The sequence below is a fragment of the Setaria italica genome, chromosome IX, assembly GCF_000263155.2.
Source record: "Setaria italica strain Yugu1 chromosome IX, Setaria_italica_v2.0, whole genome shotgun sequence".
Lineage (NCBI taxonomy): Eukaryota > Viridiplantae > Streptophyta > Magnoliopsida > Poales > Poaceae > Setaria > Setaria italica.
Window position 1 is genome coordinate 48,078,319 of NC_028458.1, and position 20,002 is coordinate 48,098,320.

The following is a 20,002-nucleotide window of genomic DNA, read 5'->3' on the forward strand; positions in this document are numbered from 1 at the left end:
TTAGAGAACCTGGAAAGTACCAAAATTTGATACATGAAGTGTCAAAATTTGATGCTTAGCTATAATTATGTGAATAAGTCAATTACTCCGAGGTTATAAATCACTAGGAATATAGTGTGGGTTGCCTTTTTTTTTTATCGAATATGTAAGAGAATTGTGCATCTTTGTATTAAGATAGTAGAATTTTTTCAGTTTGCAATGCGCAACGCCTTGACGTGCGCACTTTGAACCGTATTAGTTATCGTGTGGTTGCCTCTTGGAACATCAAACAAGAACGTTTTTTTGAAACGAGATCAAACAAGAACATGGTTTAAACAGTGCAAATATGTTCTCCTTCCTAAACACAACCTTTTCTTTGTGTGGTGATTTGGGGAGGGTAATTCCATATTTGCCACTTTTTAAGTATCAAAACCCTGCAAATTTGTTATTGGCTATGTCGATTGCACGTTGATCTAGGACCCACATGTAACTGACTCAGCTGAATTGCTGAAGGTAAACCCATTGGTTTATCCCACGTTTTGAACTGGGATTTCCGCTCGCGTTCATAAAAACGGAAGTTAATCTAGGACAATAGGTGTTCCGAGGCTGCGCTGTGCCAACATTCGCGCAGAATTTGGCTTGGTTTTCCATGTGCTCAAATCAAAACCCACCGATCCCCACCTGAGTTGAGCAGCTGATGTGCACCGGGGAGCTGCCCTTTACATGCATCCACACCAGCTGCAGCTGGCTCGTATTTTCTACTCTCGAATCAGTAGCCTTGCTTTTTTCAAGCCAGGTCCACATATCGCGCGGCGAGCGCGTGCCCGGCGAGCTCTCGGCCTCGGTGGTGCGCGTTGCGAGTGCGAGTGCGCTAGCCGGGGCCAGGGGATGGAGCGATCCATGGAGTCAACCAGTCAAACTCCCCTCCCAACCCGTGTACGCGGGCTGATCGATCGATTAATTAGCCGTAAATCCCAGTAATTAAGCGGCCACGCCACCCAATCGGAAATGTCTTAATCCCCCCTGATTAACCCCAGCACCACCTAAACTTTTGCCTTTAAAAGGGAAAGAAATCAAAAGGGATAAACTAATCTCCCTGGTTGCGGCGTGCTCCCCCACATGCCTCTTTCTTTCCCAAGTCCACAACCAGCAGCCTACCTCCCCTCCTCCTGGTCGGCTCCGTCTATATAAGCCCCCGTTCCCCCTCCTCTCCCGCCCACTTCATCATCGCACTCTTCTTCTTCCTTCTCTCCCGCCTTCTCCTCTCGGCAGCAGCTGCCACCTAGCTCTTCAAACTCAAATCCTACTCCCACACACTGGTCCAGCTCGCCTGCGAGCTCGAGCAGCGATATCCTTATTCAGTTGATCGATCCACGATCAGCGCTGAGAGAGAAATCAAGCAGGGGAGTGATCTCGAGAGAGAGAAAGAACCTGATGGACATGGCGCACGAGAGAGACGCGAGCAGCGAGGAGGAGGTGATGGCCGGCGAGCTCCGGCGCGGGCCGTGGACGGTGGAGGAGGACCTCCTGCTGGTCAACTACGTCGCCTCGCACGGCGAGGGCCGCTGGAACTCGCTCGCCCGATCAGCAGGTGGGATACATATACTCCATGCCGGATCAAGTCATGGATCGATTACTTGTCAAAACTTGCATCTCCAATTAGTACAGCAGGCACAATTCATGGGCTCCATCACATCACCCACCGAGCACAACCAGATGCTCGCCTATCGCCTCCTCTCCGCGTTGCCGTACAAGCCTGAGGCTTGACAAAGATGTCACTTTGCATCTACATGCTAATATGGAAACAGATAGCTGCCTAGCTAGCTAGGGGCCTAGCTGCCATCCAGCTAACAAGAACCGCCTACAGTGAGTGAGAAAGGGAGAGAATTTTTAGTGGTTAGCTTCCCGGCCATAGGGATATTTACTTACTCCCTTCCATTACATCATGCATCTTGTCATCACATACACACTCCCGTGTCTCATCTGCATAACAAATTACTACTGGGCAGCAATGGCGTGATGTGACGTGTGGATGATTAATCTTTGTGTGTTCCTGTCATGCAGGGCTGAAGCGCACCGGCAAGAGCTGCCGCCTACGGTGGCTCAACTACCTCCGCCCCGACCTCCGGCGCGGCAACATCACGCCGCAGGAGCAGCTGCTCATCCTCGAGCTGCACTCGCGCTGGGGCAACCGCTGGTCCAAGATCGCGCAGCATCTCCCCGGCCGCACCGACAACGAGATCAAGAACTACTGGCGCACGCGCGTGCAGAAGCACGCCAAGCAGCTCAAGTGCGACGTCAACAGCCAGCAGTTCAAGGACGTCATGCGCTACCTCTGGATGCCCCGCCTCGTCGAGCGCATCCAGGCCGCCGCCGCCGCAGGGGCGCCGCAGCCGCAGACCGGCACCGCGGACACGCCCCTGTCGTCGTCGTGGCAGCACGGCGCCGACGACGGCCTCTACGCGTCGCCCGGCGACGCCTGCTGGCCCGCGGAGTACTACTCAGCCGCCGGCGATCACCAGCTGTTGAACAACCCCGCCGTCCCGGAGCTGTCGAGCACCACGGCCGGGTCGTCGTCTCCGTCCTCGGACTCCGGCGCGGGGGCACAGACATGGCTCGCACCCGTGGGTGAAGCGGAGTGGTTCACCACCGCCTGCGACGCCTCCAGCGCCGCCGTGGCCATGCACGACACCGTCCTGGCCGGTCACCAACAGCAGCAGCAGCCGTGCCTGCTCGGGGAGACGTGGACGTCGTCGGAGCTCCCGGAGCTCGGCGTCGCGGACTTCGAGATCGGCAGCTTCGACGTGGAGAGCATCTGGAGCATGGACGACAACTTGTGGTACACGCAGACGCAGGGCGTGTGAACTGATGAAGCCAGCACGGCGGCGTGGCGCTCCACGGCATCGGCGGTGGACACCTGCGTGTTGGATACGATCAACCCCCGGGGACGCCCAGAGCAGAGCTAGCTGAGAAACGGATTAGAAGAAGGAGAGAGATTATTTGGAGGATTAGAAGACGACGACGCGACGATTAATCTTTGTTCGGCTCAAGATTCAGTTCTTGGACCCCTTGCCTTGCCTCCGGGACTATTCCACTCCAGTTCTACACCGTTTCTTATTAATTTTATTTTCTTGTCTTAATCCCCTAGCGGCTAGGGTATATACGCAAAAAAAAAAGAAAAAGGAAAAAAAGCGTAGCTGTTGTAGTGTAAGTGTCAAGTGTTTGTACGTGGCCCGTCTAATTTTACTCATTCTTTTTGAGTAAATACATAAATATATATGAAACTGAAGTTACTGAACTATCTGAAGATTCTGAAGTGAAAGTTGATGTACTCCTTTCCGAGGCAACGAAGTTACTGGACTGATCCAAGAATTGTACAGCTTCTAGAAGCGGTAACAACAAGCCCACAAAAGCGAACAAAGGTCCCCGACGTCAAGTCCAAGTCGTCTACAAGTACTACTCGAGGGTCCAGCATACGTACGCGCCCCCGCCAAATTCTCGCCGCTAATTGTGATCCTCATGCTGCGCGCCTCTCAGCAGTCTGAGTGGCGATCGATTAATTCCTCCCCTTTTTTTCCTTTCGGTTTCTGTTGCATCGTGGTTGGTTTAGTTATCATCATGATGATTATACCGACGGCGACGGCGACGGCGACTGAGACGATCCATTTGTTTATGCCGACATGCATGGATGTGTGTTTACGCCTGAGATTGTGATCAGGGGCGGAGATCTATCCATCTTCCATCGTCGAGTGAGCCGTCGCGTCAGCGCCAACAGTTGCCGGATCGAGGTGAGCACAGCTGCAGGCCCGCGGCGTTACACATGTTGCTCTCGCAACTCGTCAGGGGTAGTGAGAGACGATGAGCTCGCAGTCGCGGAGCACACTGTCAAGTTAGTATTAGTATTAGCAACTAGCGAAGCAGATTATTAGTGAGCAGAGCAAAAGGCAATGAATTTGAAGTGGATGCCGAGGAGATATGGTTTAAAATCGCAGCACTAACGACCTGTGCACGCGCATGTATGCTCAACGATGCCGAGCGTGTTACTGCTACTGCTGCAGCAATAACAGCAACCAACAACGATGCGAACACGGAACACTTGCATGCAGCTGCGGTGCGGGGCCCCGCTCCGCTCGTCGTTGGGATGATCGAATGATGGATAGGAAAAGCGCACAAGTAAAAAGAGGCGGTGCATGGCCCCCGGGCATTGTATCTTCGGCTTCGATATCTCTTTCAGAGCCAAAGAGAGGGAGAGGGGGCCAGCACCCAGCAGCACCCAGGAGCCAGCCACGTTTTTCTACCTCCCCGGGGCCTATTTTCACACCGTATTTTGATTTTTTCCGTCCTTTTCCGAGGAGAAACAAAAGAAGAAAAATGTCGTAAAGGCGGCGTCGCCTGGGGGAAAAGCGCTCCCCGCGCGATTGTCGTGCCCCGGCCGACCTGAGCCGAGCTCGATCTCCCTCCACTCGCAACTGTCAGCTCAGAGCTCAGTTCTCGTCCACGATTTCCGCCGATATTTTGCCCTGCTCCAGTGCTCCTTGATGCCGTTAAGGAGGCAGCGGAGCAGTACGGTGTCGCGGCAGGGAAGACTCGGTGCTGCGGCGTACTACGTATTTACGCCGGTGCGGTGGATAGATACGGGGACCCGCGCCGCCGCCGCCGCCGCCGCGGCGATGATGGATATAGCAGCTGGCGAGCACGACGACGAGGCGGACGACGCGGCGGTGGGGCGGGCCCTCGCGCGAAGCGAGCCACGTCGGTCACGCACGACGGGCGACGGGTCAAGCAGCCAGCAAGCGCCCGCGGGGGGGCCGAGGCGAGGGAGGACCGAGAAGGCCAACTGGGCAACTGGCCCAGCCGTCGTGTGAACGGGTCAACGGCGCCCCTCGGTGGAGACCTGGAGCGGACTCGCGCAAGACCCTCGTGCCGATATGCATGGCGCCCTTTTCTCGTTGCGCTCTTTCACACCCGGCGCGTGGCGGGGGGGTTTTCCCGGGTTCCTACTGGCCGGGCCGCCCTCGCTTCGTCCGGGTCTCTCGTGGACGCCAACATCGGTCGCCAAGTGCTCCTGTTCCGCTTCCGCCCGGTGGCTGGGATGGCTGCCGCAAGTGGTGCTCGTCGGCTGAACCAGCTGAACTACGCAGCTGTAGCACTTGCACTTGCACTACCTGTGCACTGTGTACTGTACATCTTCTGGTGAGGACTTTTAACGGTGCTTGCTAATGCTTTCAGTGCAAGGAGATTACTGTGACGTATGCACGCACTACGCAGCTGTAGCACTTGCACTTGCACTACGTGTGCCCTGTGTACTGTACATCTTCTGGTGAGGACTTTTGACGGTGCTTGCTAATGCTTTCAGTGCAGGGAGATTACTGTGACGTATGCACGCTTTGTAACATTCGGTTATCTTACCCGCTTGCTTTAATTTGGTCCTTATATTATGCGTCCAACAGGATCGTCTTTAAGACGACTGTTGCGTACTACTAGCTCAACAAGTCTGTCCCCGCCTTGACTCTCTAGCTAATGAACAAGAGTCTGGTTCCCACTTATCGCTGCCACTGCTCGATCAAGTGGCCATGTTAGATCTGCGGTTGATTTCTGCGACAAATTAACTTGATTGTCACAGATGTAAAACAAAATAAAATAAATCAGGGATCAGACCCGTGATCTCTGTTGGTTGCGAGAACGAGCCAGGAGCCACAATTAAGTATCTAACCGAGATCGCGCCACTCAATTGCGTCCACAAACTCTGAAAACTGCTGGCATTAACACTAGCTACCTGATTGGGCGATCAAGTAGTTGGTGGGGTTGCAGAGGTGATTCCTCTGGACTGGGAAGGACGCCTCTGTCAGGGGCAAATGTGCGGTGGCGTGACCTACTGTTGCTCGTCCGACAATATACGGTGCTATAGGCGTTATGGACATCAAATTGGCAGGATTTGCCTTGCGCGCGCTGGCTTTAGCTCCAAAGAACCGACACTGACAGAGCATGGGCAGAGTTAGACATGGCGGTGGAACCTCAGGTCAAAGCACTGTTTGATGCTTCGGTTACAATCCAGATAGGCAATGGGAGAAGAACTTTCTTCTGGAGTGACAATTGGATTGAGGGATCATCGGTGGCTCAATTAGCCACAACTCTGTATGAGGCGGTACCACGAAGGACGAGGCGTCAGCAAACAGTCGAGTAGGGCCTGTTGAATCGACGCTGGATACGGGCAATTCAGGGATCCCTATCCGTCCAAGCAATAGTTGAATGGCTATGGGAGCGGATTTCTGATCAACACTTAACAGATGAAGAGGATGTCTTCATTTGGAAATGGACTGCTAACGGGCAATTCTCATCAAAATCGGCCTATGAGGCTTTACACCAGGGAAGTGTCCGGTTTCAAGGAGAGACGTATCTGGAAATCATGGGCTCCTCCAAAGGTAAAATTCTTCATTTGGCTGGCTTCAAGGTGGCGGTTATGGACGGCGGACAGGCGTCATCGTCACGGCCTCGATGCAACGGATGAATGTTGGTTTTGCGATCAGGAGAGGGAGACAGCTGACCACATTCTGGTAAACTGTTACTTTGCGAAAGAAATCTGGTGGGGAGTCCTCAACTCCTGCCGCTGTGTCTGTTCCTTTCCAAGAGCCATGCATCTGCAGGAATGGTGGGACTTCCTGCGTCATTGACAACAGTAGAATAGGAAAAGAGGATTCGATCCCTTGTTCATGCTCACAACCTGGCACATATAGAAAGAGAGAAACACAAGGTTGTTCAGAGGTGAAAGCAGGACAACAAACCAGGTTGTTGGGGTGGTGCTGCAGGAAGCGGCACTATGGGAGCCTCTCGCATTGGTAGTCTATACGCGAGTAATCATCATAACTGCTTGCGCCCTTTCTTGTTTCGGTTGTCATATGGTTTTATGTAATAATGTCTTTTAGAGCTCTAATTTCTGGCGTTTGCATTCCGTGCAACGTGTTGTAACCCATGCTTGTAACATAAACCCTCTTCTACTTAATACAAAGATGCGCAGAGCTTTTGCGTATTCAAGAAAAACCTTGGCTAGTACTATGGGATTGGATAAAAAACTGCATTAGCAAACAACTAATGATAGGTTCGCTTCAGGAGTAGTAACTGAAAGTCCCCTCTTCGTTCCTGAACGCAGGATTTTGATTGGCTTATGGTGGCATCAGTGGTAAATGCACTTTGGTCACTAGGCAACCTACTGTGATGTGAATGGTAATGACATCAGAAAGCAGAAAAAGCGCATGCATGCACCAGATATTAATCCGCGCTACCGGATTAATTAAAAAGATCGATCAAATTTTCAGCCGTTCCAATCATGCGAAGCACTAAACAAAGAACGCGCATGATATTATCTGTCTAATCGCTATCAACTCGGCGCCAAATATTTTTACGAGATCGAATCCGCTGCTGCTGGCTAATTAAACTGAGACCGCGCCGGGCCTAGCTCTCTACTAGTAGCTGGCCGGCCGGTATGTGTGTGTTGTGTGTGTGAACCTCCGTGTCAAATAGGGCTAGTGTTTCCGCACCATACATTTCGCCATCATCTAGATCTGATCTCTCCCATTCAGGCCCTGGGTTTCTAGCCGGTTTCATAGCGTCACGGCCGGCTGGCTGGCTCAGGGCCGGGCGTGGCCATCGCTCCACCAGCAGAAAAGCGAAGGCACTGCCGGCCGGCTTGTCAACGAAAAGAGGTCTTCCTCTCCCCGCTCAAACTGAAAGACTTGCGGAAAGCGCAGGAGAAAAGTCCAAGGCTTGTCCGCAGCGGATCGATCGGTGCCGATGCAAGTCGCTGTGAGGTTGTGAAATCGACAATTCATGGGAGCAAGTTGCGGGTCGCGGATCTCTCCTGATCACGAATTTTCTCTCGGCCCTGCGGCACGCGAGCGATCGCGATCCGAGGTCAAACCGACACGTTGGACTCGGGTCTTATACAAACTTACCTTAAACTCGCCTTATGGGTGTATTATCCACTATCCAGATATGTTCGTGGGTGGCACGAAATTCTTATTGGTGACAGGTTACATACTTATGGATATTTTTTCTTAAAAAAAAGGCACTATCGGATAAGCTAAATATATAGTGGTGTGAAACGGATATTTGCACATTATTGAGAACCAGCCCCCGCGTCGCTCTCCTCCCAGGGGCGACACGAGCTCTCCTCCTAGGGGCGACACGAGCGGCACCCAACTCGCCGCCGCCGCCGCCCCTCCCCATCTTCGTCCACGCCTCGCCGCCGCCTGAGCGCGACTTCGGGAGCCCGCGTCCCTGCTAGGAAGGTGGCGGGGTCATTTCTCCACGTTAGGTCTTGGCCAGCTTGGATCTGGGAGCCGAAGGTCCGAGATGGTGCGCGAGCGCAGAGGGGCGACGGCCTGGCGGCGGATGCGAACGGCGACGCGAGGAACTAGGGCCGGCAGTTCACGGGCGTGGTCGGGGCCGTGCCCGCCCCGGTCAACGACACGGCGGCGCCGGGCATGGAGCCGCCGCCGGTGCCCTGGGACAGCAGATTCGGGGTCTGGTGGACCGGATCCAGCGCCCCTAGGGCTAGATCCGTGCGGTGCTGCTGCCGGCGGTGCTGGCTATAGGCCGCACGCGTGGGGGGCTCGGCGAGGAAGGTGGCGCTCCGGCCCGTGGGGGGCTCGGCGAGGAAGGTGGCGCTCCGGCGGCTCCACGGCGGAAACGTGTCTGCGGCGGCCGCTGCGTATGCCCACGCGAAGCGGCGACGACGGGCTCGCGCAGGGTGGCCGCAAAGGTGGACGGGCAGAGGGCCGGTGCTAGCGGTTGTGAGGTGGCTTGGGGCGGGTCGTGGAGGCCAAGTGGCGGCGCCCGGCGCGGTGCCAAGGCCGCACGACGATGGCCCACGGTGAGGCAAGGAGGCCACGCCGGTAGTGGCGGGGCGTTTCGCCGCGGTGTGAGGAGGTCACGCGGCGGCGGCGGCGCACGCGGTGGAGAGATAGCGTGGCAGTGGCCGCGGGCGAGGAGACGCGTGTGATGGTCAGGGCGACAGTGGCCGAGTGCGAGGAACGGAGGCCGAGTGGGGGCGCATCTGGGCGGCGAGCGCAGCAGAGGTGGAGGTACGATGATGTGGCGCGTGGAGGCGCGACGGTGGCGCCACCCCAGATGGGCTACCATGGCTGTGGTTCTAGAGTGCCAAGCCGTGAGTGTGCAGCGAGGGGCTGGGATGCTCCGGGCGAAAACACTGTCCAGATTCTGGACGAGCGACGGCGGCGCCATTAGCGTCGTGCTCTTCTTGGAGGCGTCGTCTCTAGGGACCCAATGCGGTTTGTGGCATTGCTGGCCCATTGGTCATGGGCGGCCGCATCCAGTGGCGGCAATTACGCCGCGTGGCAAGCTGGACGGGTGTTGCCGAGCCTACATGGAGGCGATCACAGTTATGGTGGTGGCCAGGAGTTGTCGCATGGTTGTCGAATTTGGCTACTTGCAGCGGACCGCGGCGGCTGGCGTTACTTGGCAACAATCATTGCGTCGTGGGACTATGTCGGAGGACGGCGTTGCGGCAACGGCATCGTGAGACGACTAGGCTTGCAGCGGATCACGGCGGGTGGCTCGGCTTGGCTGGGCTATCCAGTGCGCTACATCGTTGAAAGACGGCACAAACGACTTCTCTGGCTTGCTGACACGGCGGCGGAGGCTATGTGAATGGGTGAAGCAACGAGGTGAAGTCGACCTGCGACGGCGGCTTGGCTGATCGATGGAAATCTTGGGGAGCGGGGCAACATTGCTCACCACTCTGACGGCGATAAAAGAAACAGATCTGTGACGTGGAGTGCTGTGGCGGGCGTAGCGAGTCCCCCGCGCATGGTGTTTCTTCGAGGCGACGAGAGTGAGGTGGAGTCCAATGGTGGATGTGGCGAGGCTCCCGTGCGTTGTGTTATCGTGGTGGCGACTACAAGGCAGCGTGCAAGAAGTCCAGATTTCATCAGGTGGAGTGTGGTGTTGCAGCGGCACTACGGCGGAGGGTCCCGCATGGCGGTGGACTTCTCAATGCGGTGCATGTCAACGCAGGTCACACCTCGAGGTTTTAGCGACTACATGAGTGAGGATGTTGGTGGGTGCCGCGGTAAGGCTTCGATTCTGCTGCCGTTGTTGGGCGGAGTAATATCCGCTTGAGAAGTGTTGAGTTCGGTGCGTGTTGATGTTCCAATCCAACTAACCGATGTGTTGTTTAGTTGAGTTGAGTGCGATGGCGTGGTGTGGCATGTGTCGATGACCCAATCTAACCTGCCGGTATTTGTATTATTTTTTTCCTTTGTTGTTTTCGTACAATCTGAATTTAATTTATTTATTTTTAATATAATCGGCGGCTATCTCGTAAAAAAAATATATAGTGGTGTTCAGTCTTCACTACGTACGTAGTATTTCCCATGTGGTTGGTATGCTCTATACTTTCAGTGATCATACTGCAGATATCACTTCATCTTTTTAACTTTCTTCTAAATTTCTCAAAGAAGACAGAAGATGGTACTGAAATGTGTTTTACTAGTAAGACAGAAATACAGTGCACTAATCACGCTAATCAATGGTCGTAATGATAAGTATACCAGCAAGTACATACTATATAGACCTACTAGTTAATTGAGGCAGTTCAGCAAAATTCAGGGGCCTGTGGACTAAGATCAGGATGAGCTCGCAGACATGGGTGACACGCGCGGCAGTCAGTACGTACAGGTTTCCTCTCTATCGACACGGTCAATTGTACATACGCTGCGTACCGCACATGCATGCCATGTGACGGACCACTGCATTCTTCGTGATCCACTGATCCCCCTCGCGCATTGTGTCGTATCCGCAACTCGTCTGCTCCCCGTGATCAAAGCTGCCGACTCCAGCGGCACCCGCACATTTCGAAGGCAGCTTCGAAGCAGCTTCCCGGGCCACGAGCTGAGATATCTCGGTTCGGCTGGGTTCCATAAGCACTGTGTGGCGCTTGAAGTCACGGGCTTGACAAGCTCAGCCACTAGCTTTCCCAGTCTCAGCTCGTCCCACCAGTTTCTTCCCCGCTTTCCACCGCGATTTGCAATTCAGGCGCCGCGCACAGTCGCCGCGAACGAACCAACCATGCAGATCCTACCTGCCTCATCCACATCCAGTCATCCTGCATTGCATGCTTGCTTTAGTTTTTGGCACCGAGATACACATGTGCTCGCGATCGAGGACGACTAGCTTAGCTTCGGCAGTTGGCACCGGGCATTAGCGGCGGCGACCCTTGCGAAGCTTGCGTGATGCATCGTCAGTCGAAGGCCGCTGGCAACTTGCCGCGCGCCCGGGCTTCGGTCAGCGGATCGACGACCCCTGCCACTCGAGTATACAAGTATCCCAGCCTCCAAGGCACGCCCAAGATCATGCATGTGTGCCACTATGCCCTTGTTTACTTCCCACAAAACTCCCAACTTTGACACTATGCAAAAAGAAGATTCCCCATCACATCAAACTTGCGGTACATGCATGGAGTACTAAATGTAGATGAAATCAAAAACTAATTGCACAGTTTTGTTGTACTTTGCGAGACGAATCTTTTGAGCCTAATTAGTCAATATTTGGACAATAATTCACAAATACAAACGAAACGCTACAGTGTCGCATTTATGGCAAAATGCTAATTTGGCACCTCCCAACTTGGGAAGTAAACAAGGACTATGATGAAAATTGAAAATGCATTGCAGATGCTGCTTTTGCTGTATTAGCGGTGATCGTAGAAAGTTACCGTACCATCAAGGTGATCTTGCATGTCACTCTTTTTTCTGCTTTTGAGCGAGCATTTGTACATCACTTCACTTTAAAGACATGTTTGTTTGAACTGCAAATTTTGAGATTTTTTGAGAAGTTGATGCTGTTTTTTTTTCATGAAAAGTCAACATTAATTTTTAGAAGATGTGTTTAGTTTTCTAAGATAAAAAATCTACGAAAAATTTATAAATTGAGTTTTCCAGATTACCATACAAACTCAACTCTTTCGAGCTTCCAGATTTTCAGAAACCGCACAAAATATTCATAGCTTTTCACGCTGAGGAGTGGGAACTGGAAAGTGACGGTAGAAAGTCGCCGCCGCCGCGGGTTATGGAGTCACAAGCAAGGGTCACTCACAAGTGATTTCTGCCCAAGACAGCCCAGTAGCGGCCTAGCGGTGTGTTGAAACTCGAGAGTTTGGATGGGTTGGGCCTGGCAAAAAGGCGTTACGGATTAATTTGTTTTACTCCATCGCGCGTGCTTTGAAGGCCCCGCCCACAGCAGCCTAGGAACGGTGGGCTGTGGGCAGTGCTGCAGTACCACCACAGTTGTCACAAGGAATCCTTGTCACAAACCCTGCATAATAGGCCCACCTACCTTATCTGAGCCTGTTAGTGCAGTACATATAGACACACTCACAGTACTGATTTTTTTCTTCTTATCTTTTTGCTGAAGTCTTGCCGTTCTGAGTAAACAACCCCTGGACACGCAATTTGTGACTTGTAAGACAGGAGAGTGTGGACAATTACAATCAAGGCCTGCGTTTGCCATGACAAAGAGAGGTGGAAACTTCGACTAGCTGTGTAGGTGTAGCGAAGGGACGCCGAGAATAGCGTAAGCTACAGGCACTTTTATTTTTTAACACCAGCTATGCACTCTCTGGTCGGCAATTCCAACGCGAATTCCCTTCTCCTTCCCAAACGGGCAAAAAAATCTCCTCCACGTGAATCACCCGCCACATCTCCCCTCGGCCTTTCCAAAGGTAATTTACCGCCACGAACGTGGCACGCTCTGCGCCATACGATGCCGCAGCAGTCTATATTTTGCACTTTCCCAAACCAAAAACTACCTTATCTGTCGTTAACGAGTTAATCCCCTTCCAACTGCTGTTACTAATTTCTACTACGGCTTTGAGCCCGCGATCGAATCGAGCCGGCCTCAATTAATCAATTTCCTTCCCGTCCCTTCCTTCTTCGTCCCAAAATTCTCCAATCCCGAACCCGATCGCAGCGGAAACCAACCTTTCTTCCTCCGCAATCCGAAACCGGACGGGCGCCGACGCCGGCTCCAATGGCGGCCGCCGCCATCTCCCACCTCCGCCGCGGCGCGCAGCGCCACGCGCTGCTATGCCTCTCGCTCCCGCGCCGCCGCTTCTCCTCCACCGCGGCCTCCCCGCTCGCGGCGGCCGCGCGCCGCCTCCTCTCCACGACGGTGGACGCCGGCGCGTCCTCGTCGGGGGAGCACTACAAGCCGCCGCCCTTCGAACCCTTCCGTGCCGCCACCCTGACGCCCTCGGCGCCGCCGCTGGAGTCGCCCCCGATCGAGGATGAGCCCCCGAGCAGCCCGCCGCCGCCGGAGGAGGCCGCCGCGTCCGAGGCGGCGCACGAGCAGGCGACGCTGGCGTGCCAGGAGGTGGAACTCGAGGGACTCAAGGCGGGGGTGGAGGCGGTGAAGAGCAGGGAGGAGTCGCCGGAGGAGAAGGAGGCGTGGTGGCTGCTCGGACGCGCGGTCGTCAACTACTGCGGCAGTGCCGTGGGGACGGTGGCCGCGAACGACCCGTCCACCAGCCAGATGCTCAATTACGACCAGGTGTTCATCAGGGACTTCGTGCCATCGGCCATCGCCTTCCTCCTGAAGGGTGAGAGCGATATTGTGAAGAACTTCCTGCTCCACACCTTGCAGCTCCAGGTGAGTCATGCGAAACCTGAATGATCTGGCTGGAATAATGGGTGGTACTTCATTCCTGGTGTAGTGGTATGCTGTCCATGTTTAAACCAAAATGTAGTTGAGGTGAAGTTATTGGTGTCCAATTGTCCAGGATTATTTGCTAGAATAACCAAAATAGTCTGAAACTTTCAGTCTCTGGAGAACAATCATTCATTTTAGTCCTACAGTCTCTTGGATTTAGACCCTCTACCTTCAAATTGAATAGTTGAAGACACCGGAGTATTTGGACTTGTGTGATTGAGTAGGTGAAAAGTTTCCAGAGCAATTCCCACCTTGGTCTAGTCCCACAATATTGTAAAATGCTGAAATACTGTTTCAGTTGAAAGATGGCATGAATTCCTCGTTGTGGCCTTTCCAGTGGCTGCCAAGAGGTTTCAAATGCTGAGTCTAGATTACTGAAAATACAGTGTGCCTTCAATTGATCTTATTGTATTTGCTCAGACCTCAGAACTCTGTTAGTAGGATTGCTGCACACTCGTTCACTTTAGATCCTTACAATTTTTAGGGATTTGAATGTCTTAATACTTTTGGCATTTTCTACTAATGCGTGTGTATGTGTTTTACCAAGCTGAAGTAAGGGCACTTTCTATGACAAAATCCATTCGATTCATAACATATGCCTCCAGTATATGATCTTATATTGTTACAGTTGCTTCAATATCATTTTTTTCCTCTAAACTTAGTTTGACAGCTGTTCATGATTCTTTCGGACTAAGCTAATTTGAGCTAACTATTTTGGTTTTCTCTGTATCTTTTTTTTATGTTTTTTGGCATTGAATTATTAAGGTTACCCTGTGTCACTATTCTTGCCCTTGTGCTCAGGTGTGAGGTTTGTGTGAACAGTTGAACTAATTTATAACACAGAGTTTTTAGTGATATTACAAAAAAGCTGGACCGCTTTGGGCCTTTTGCATCAGTTATGAACTTTAAGTTTGTATTCATATGTAGTGCATAGGAAAACATCACAGGGCTAACTGCAAAATATGATGTTTTCAGAGTAGCCCACATTGTGAACCATAGAAGCAGTCTTATGTCGGTATCACCTGCCATAAGTGGTACTACTTAGAAAGATTGTATATCAGTTTACCATTAAGTGATGGTCATCTTTGAGGTTTCTGTTTCATTCCATTAGCTAAGTTATTTCCTCCATTGCAAAACCAACATTATCATATGAATATTGATGCCTGTTGATTATTTGGAATTGATAGAAGATGTAATCACGCAATAATGGATCGTATTCGACTGAGGACTCAGGTTACAATATATAGGACCCGATCAAGGCTATCTCAACCACCTGGACTTATAGAAACAAAATCACGGGGGAGATGCTGATCGGGGCCACGCATGTGGCCGCGCCAACCAGGCTATTGCTGTGACGCAGGGGCAAGCCAGGCTACAGCCGTGGCGCCCAAGATAGGAGAGAGAAGGGACTTGCTAACAAGAATTATGCATGGATGCCAGGAAGAATAGTTAGTGTTCAAGGAAAGATATTAGAGAAAAAGGCGGAATCTCCCTGATATAGTTGTATCACATGGTATGCCTGATGCTTCAGGGACTTGAATTGTGTTGAAAGCAGTTTAGTAGTACTATATGTACTTGGTTTTAACTAAGATTACTGATAATTGAGATGTGTAGTAGCCGCTATGTTCTCTATGGGATATACAATAAATGTTTTCTCATCAAAAGAAGTCTTTCATCATTCTGGCACTTCATCCTCCCAAGTGTGCATGGGATGAGAGTACAACTGTACCTGCAAAAAAAAAAAATCAAAACCCTGTAAAATAGTGCTATATATAAACAAGAAACACAGAGATATATGCAATTCCTTTGCTTGATCAACTGAGCAGTCTGATAGCTCATCAACCCAATTCTGATCCATTGATCCCTCATACCATTTACCTCACCCAACCCACCAATGGAGCAACATATCCAGCCTTGTGATGCCATGTCCCCATCAATTTGTTGAGTACTTGAGTCTTTGCATTAGCTGCATCCTGTGAAATGGTGTTGGGGTTGACGATGTCATCAAATTGTCTAGTATAGTATTATCTTATGATGTCTACAAGACTATTACATTGTCTACTAGATGCCTGGTTCGACTGGGTGACTTTGTATTCATGATGCTCATTGCTTGGATAAACACATTTCCTCCCAATTCATATGGATTGGAGTGGAAAAATAAACTAAATTTCCACCTCAATCCCTCCCAATACGTATGGATTGGAGGGCATTAGTATGTATCCAAACAAGGCCTTAATTTTGTACAATATCGATTCCCAAATAATAGTCATTTTTATCCTAATCCCATTTCACAAAAATACTTGGTACTTTATGATTCCCAATGCAAACCTGCTGACTGAGCCATCTATATATCTTTTTACCTTTTTATGTGTGCTTCAGATATTATCGAGTGGTATTTTGGTCAAATTTTTATCTAAAATATGTTTAATTATGCACGTTTTTTCAGAACTGTCTATTGTTTGAAAATGAAGGGGTAACTTGAATTTTTCTGCTGGAATGTTTAACTTGACCCATACAAAAATCCTAGCTTCACTGATCCTCCAGAGTTGGGGTACTTTTCTGGTTGTTTATTGGGTAGCTTCAGATGCTGCATTTAACAAGTTAGCATTTAACATACTGCTAGCTTATGGATGTTTTAGCTCACTCTGAATATCTAGTTAGTATTTGGAAGGAAATGTAATGGTTTGCTTTCCCCCCGTATCTATCAGAGTTGGGAGAAGACCGTGGATTGCTATAGCCCTGGTCAGGGATTGATGCCTGCTAGTTTCAAAGTTAGATCTGTGCCTTTAGATGGAAACAGTGAAGCATTTGAGGAGATTCTTGACCCTGATTTTGGCGAATCAGCCATTGGACGTGTAGCGCCAGTTGACTCTGGTGAGTATTTCTACGGAGTCCATTATAGTCCTGAAGATTAGTTTTTGTTCATTTTTTAAAAATATCGAACTCTCTGTTTCTAAGGTCTTTGGTGGATAATACTGTTGAGGGCATATGGCAAAATTACTGGAGATTACGCTCTGCAAGAAAGGGTTGATGTGCAAACAGGCATCAGGCTAATACTGAATTTGTGCTTGTCTGATGGATTTGACATGTTTCCGACATTGCTAGTAACAGATGGATCATGTATGATTGATCGGCGGATGGGAATCCATGGGCATCCTCTTGAGATCCAGGCAAGCTGGTTGATCCTTGTTCTTAATGTTCTCAATTATGTTAGGTAGCTTTGTATAATGTTGTGGTCGGCCTGGCTCTAAGGACAAATCAATGCTCTCTAGTCATGAAGCTGTTCGTCAATTGATGTCTAAGTTACCATATGTTTAAGTAGTTTTGCATGATGATGTTGTTCAGGCCTAGATTTTTTTTTTGTTATCTAGTCCCAGTTTGATTTCGCTGACTGGTGTTTGAATTACCATAATTTTTAGGTAGCCAATATGACTTTGTTGATTGGTGTTTGAATTACCATAATTTTACGTAGTCAATTTGACTTCGTTCACTGTTATTTGCTATCCAGTCCCTATTCAGACCTTGAAGTTTCTTTGAAGTTTGCATATATGGAACTTCATACTAGATAAAATCAGTATATATGAAACAGAATTGTCATCAGGAATCTTACGGCTTCTATTTCACAGGCTCTATTCTATTCTGCTTTGCGCTGTGCTCGAGAAATGATCAGTGTAAATGATGGATCAAAGAACTTGATCCGTGCTATTAACAATAGGCTCAGTGCTCTGTCATTTCACATCAGAGAGTATTATTGGGTCGATATGAAGAAGATAAACGAGATTTATCGTTACAAGACTGAGGAGTACTCCCATGATGCTATCAACAAGTTCAACATCTACCCAGAGCAGATTCCTTCTTGGCTTGCAGACTGGATTCCTGTGAAAGGTGGTTACCTTATAGGCAATCTGCAGCCAGCTCACATGGATTTTAGGTTTTTCTCTCTCGGGAATCTCTGGTCGATTGTCTCATCTCTTGCTACCCAAAGGCAAGCAGAGGGTATTCTGAATCTCATTGAAGCCAAATGGGATGACATAGTGGCCAATATGCCTCTCAAAATATGCTACCCTGCACTAGAGTATGAGGAATGGCGTATCATCACCGGCAGTGATCCCAAAAACACGTGAGCAACTGAACTTTTTCTAGCCTTTTAGTTTTCTTCTGTATAATAGGTAATTGGGCTCATAAAATTCAAATGAAATAAAATTTGGTGAAGTAGCACCTCCTTTTCTCTCTTAAACCAATAGCAAACTTTACTCTTTTGGCCCTGCAATACGGAACCTTCACCAAAAGCATGGTCCTGAAGCGATAACCAAGTTGCATTGCATTGCCTTTATTTGCAGGCCCTGGTCATATCATAATGGTGGATCTTGGCCTACATTGTTATGGCAGGTTAGCTATGTCCCGTTTTTTGGAACTTATCATGCCCTATCTTTGATGCTTCCTTAAGTTTTCTTAGATTGATTTTTAATAATTTGTTTTCGCTGTTCAGTTCACCCTAGCCTGTATCAAGATGGGTAGGCGTGACTTAGCACGGAGGGCAGTTGAAGTGGCAGAAAAGAGGCTCTCAGATGACAAGTGGCCAGAGTATTACGACACCAGGACAGGAAGGTTTATTGGGAAACAATCACGGCTATATCAGACTTGGACCATTGCTGGATATCTTAGCTCTAAGATGTTATTGGACTGTCCCGAGATGGCATCCATACTAATATGTGATGAAGACTTCGAGCTGCTGGAAGGTTGTGCTTGCAGCCTGAACAAGAGTGCCCGCATCAAATGCTCACGTCGTGCTGCCAAGTCACAGGTCCTTGTGTAGTTCCATGGCTGTTCTGGACCCCAAGAACTGCACCGCTCCTTCAACTTTGAGGAATTGTTTGTCACTGAAGCTCCCACTAGTTAGTAGTTACTTCAGCAAGATAACCACTGAACACCTATGCCGGTTATTTTGGCGAGTTTGTGGTTGATCCATTCATACAAGAGTATACATTGCTGTGTGTACTTTTACTTAATCAATCTCATGTATTCTGCCATTCAACCCAAGTTGATTGGTAGTTTGTTGTAAGCAGACAACATGTAAATATCACCAGCTGTCACAAATGTACCATGAGAAATACACAGATTTCTCTAAAATTCATGTCACATCGAATATTCGGATGTTAATTAAGAGGATTAAATATGAGCTAATTATAAAACTAATTACATATATAGAGGCTAATTCACGAGACGAATCTATTAAGCCTAATTAATCCATCATTAGCACACATTTACTGTAGCATCATATTGTCAAATCATGGACTACTTAGGCTTAATAAATTTGTCTCACAAATTAGTCTCCATCTGTGCAATTGGTTTATAATTAGTCTATATTTAATACTTCTAATTAGTATCGAATGTTAGTATCTAAACATTCGATGTGACAGGAATTTCAGGAGGTGCTAAAGAAACAAACACTCCCTAATTCTTGGTCTTGTCTCCCGACGTTGCTGGTCGTTTTTATTTCAGGATCAGTTCAGAGGACTGAACCTGGTCTGGGCACGTGATAGAGTGCAAGACATGCTCTGTGGACGACTGTTCAGCAAGGTCTAGCAGCAAACAGTGATCACGACTCATGAGGTTTTCCTTCAGGGTCAGCTCATATGTGCTTCCTGTGCCGCTGAGCGGTCAAGATTTGAAACTGACTTTTACACTGATGCACCCTCTTCAACACCCTGCTGATTGCTCCATGCATGCAGCCTCTGGCGCCTGTAAGAACAGGTGAAATTTCATATCTGCAGTACTTCTAATTTCTGCTGTGACTTGTTATGTGTCTGAACGTAATGGGTTTGAATTTCTGATCTGATGCACATATATACAGAGCATTTAACTTCTGGGAGAACTGACTTGACGATGGTGACCACTGTGTCTGCCTGGCCAAGTTTTAATGCGCTTCAGTTGCACAGTTTTACTTATGGTGTACTCCCTCCATTTATCTTGATAAGCGCACGCGCTTAAACTTTGCTATCTTTGATCTTTATTTTTATGATGTAAACTTGAAATAGTTGGAAAATAGTTGGATTTGTAATCAAATATACTCTCCAATGATTATAAATTTATAACCATAAAAAAAATAATATAAAAGAAATTAATGGTCACAGATAATTTGGGAGACCGTGCCATGTTATAATCGGCCTGTTCGCTTCAGCTTATTCAACCGGCTTATCAGCCACCAAACAGTGTTTTTCTCTCACAACAAATCAGCCGTTTCAGCCTTTCAGCCGGCTTATAAGCTGAAATAAACGGAGGGAGTAGGTGTTTTGTTACT

At 49.5% G+C, this 20,002-nt stretch overlaps 2 protein-coding genes across 2 annotated transcripts; both read left to right on the top strand.

The window, feature by feature from the left end:
- Positions 1-1,103: 1,103 nt before the first annotated feature.
- On the top strand, positions 1,104-3,282 carry LOC101770544 (transcription factor MYB2). The gene is made up of 2 exons (XM_004984524.3): positions 1,104-1,570; positions 2,044-3,282. Exons 1-2 carry the CDS (start codon positions 1,414-1,416, stop codon positions 2,841-2,843), a joined length of 957 nt encoding a protein of 318 aa, XP_004984581.1. The 5' UTR covers positions 1,104-1,413; the 3' UTR covers positions 2,844-3,282.
- A 9,508-nt stretch (positions 3,283-12,790) lies between these two features.
- LOC101770954 (neutral/alkaline invertase 1, mitochondrial) lies at positions 12,791-18,861 on the top strand. The gene is made up of 6 exons (XM_004984525.4): positions 12,791-13,641; positions 16,410-16,575; positions 16,660-16,871; positions 17,328-17,821; positions 18,042-18,090; positions 18,191-18,861. The coding sequence occupies exons 1-6, from the start codon at positions 13,024-13,026 to the stop codon at positions 18,515-18,517; spliced, it is 1,866 nt and encodes a 621-aa protein (XP_004984582.1). The 5' UTR covers positions 12,791-13,023; the 3' UTR covers positions 18,518-18,861.
- Positions 18,862-20,002: the final 1,141 nt, after the last annotated feature.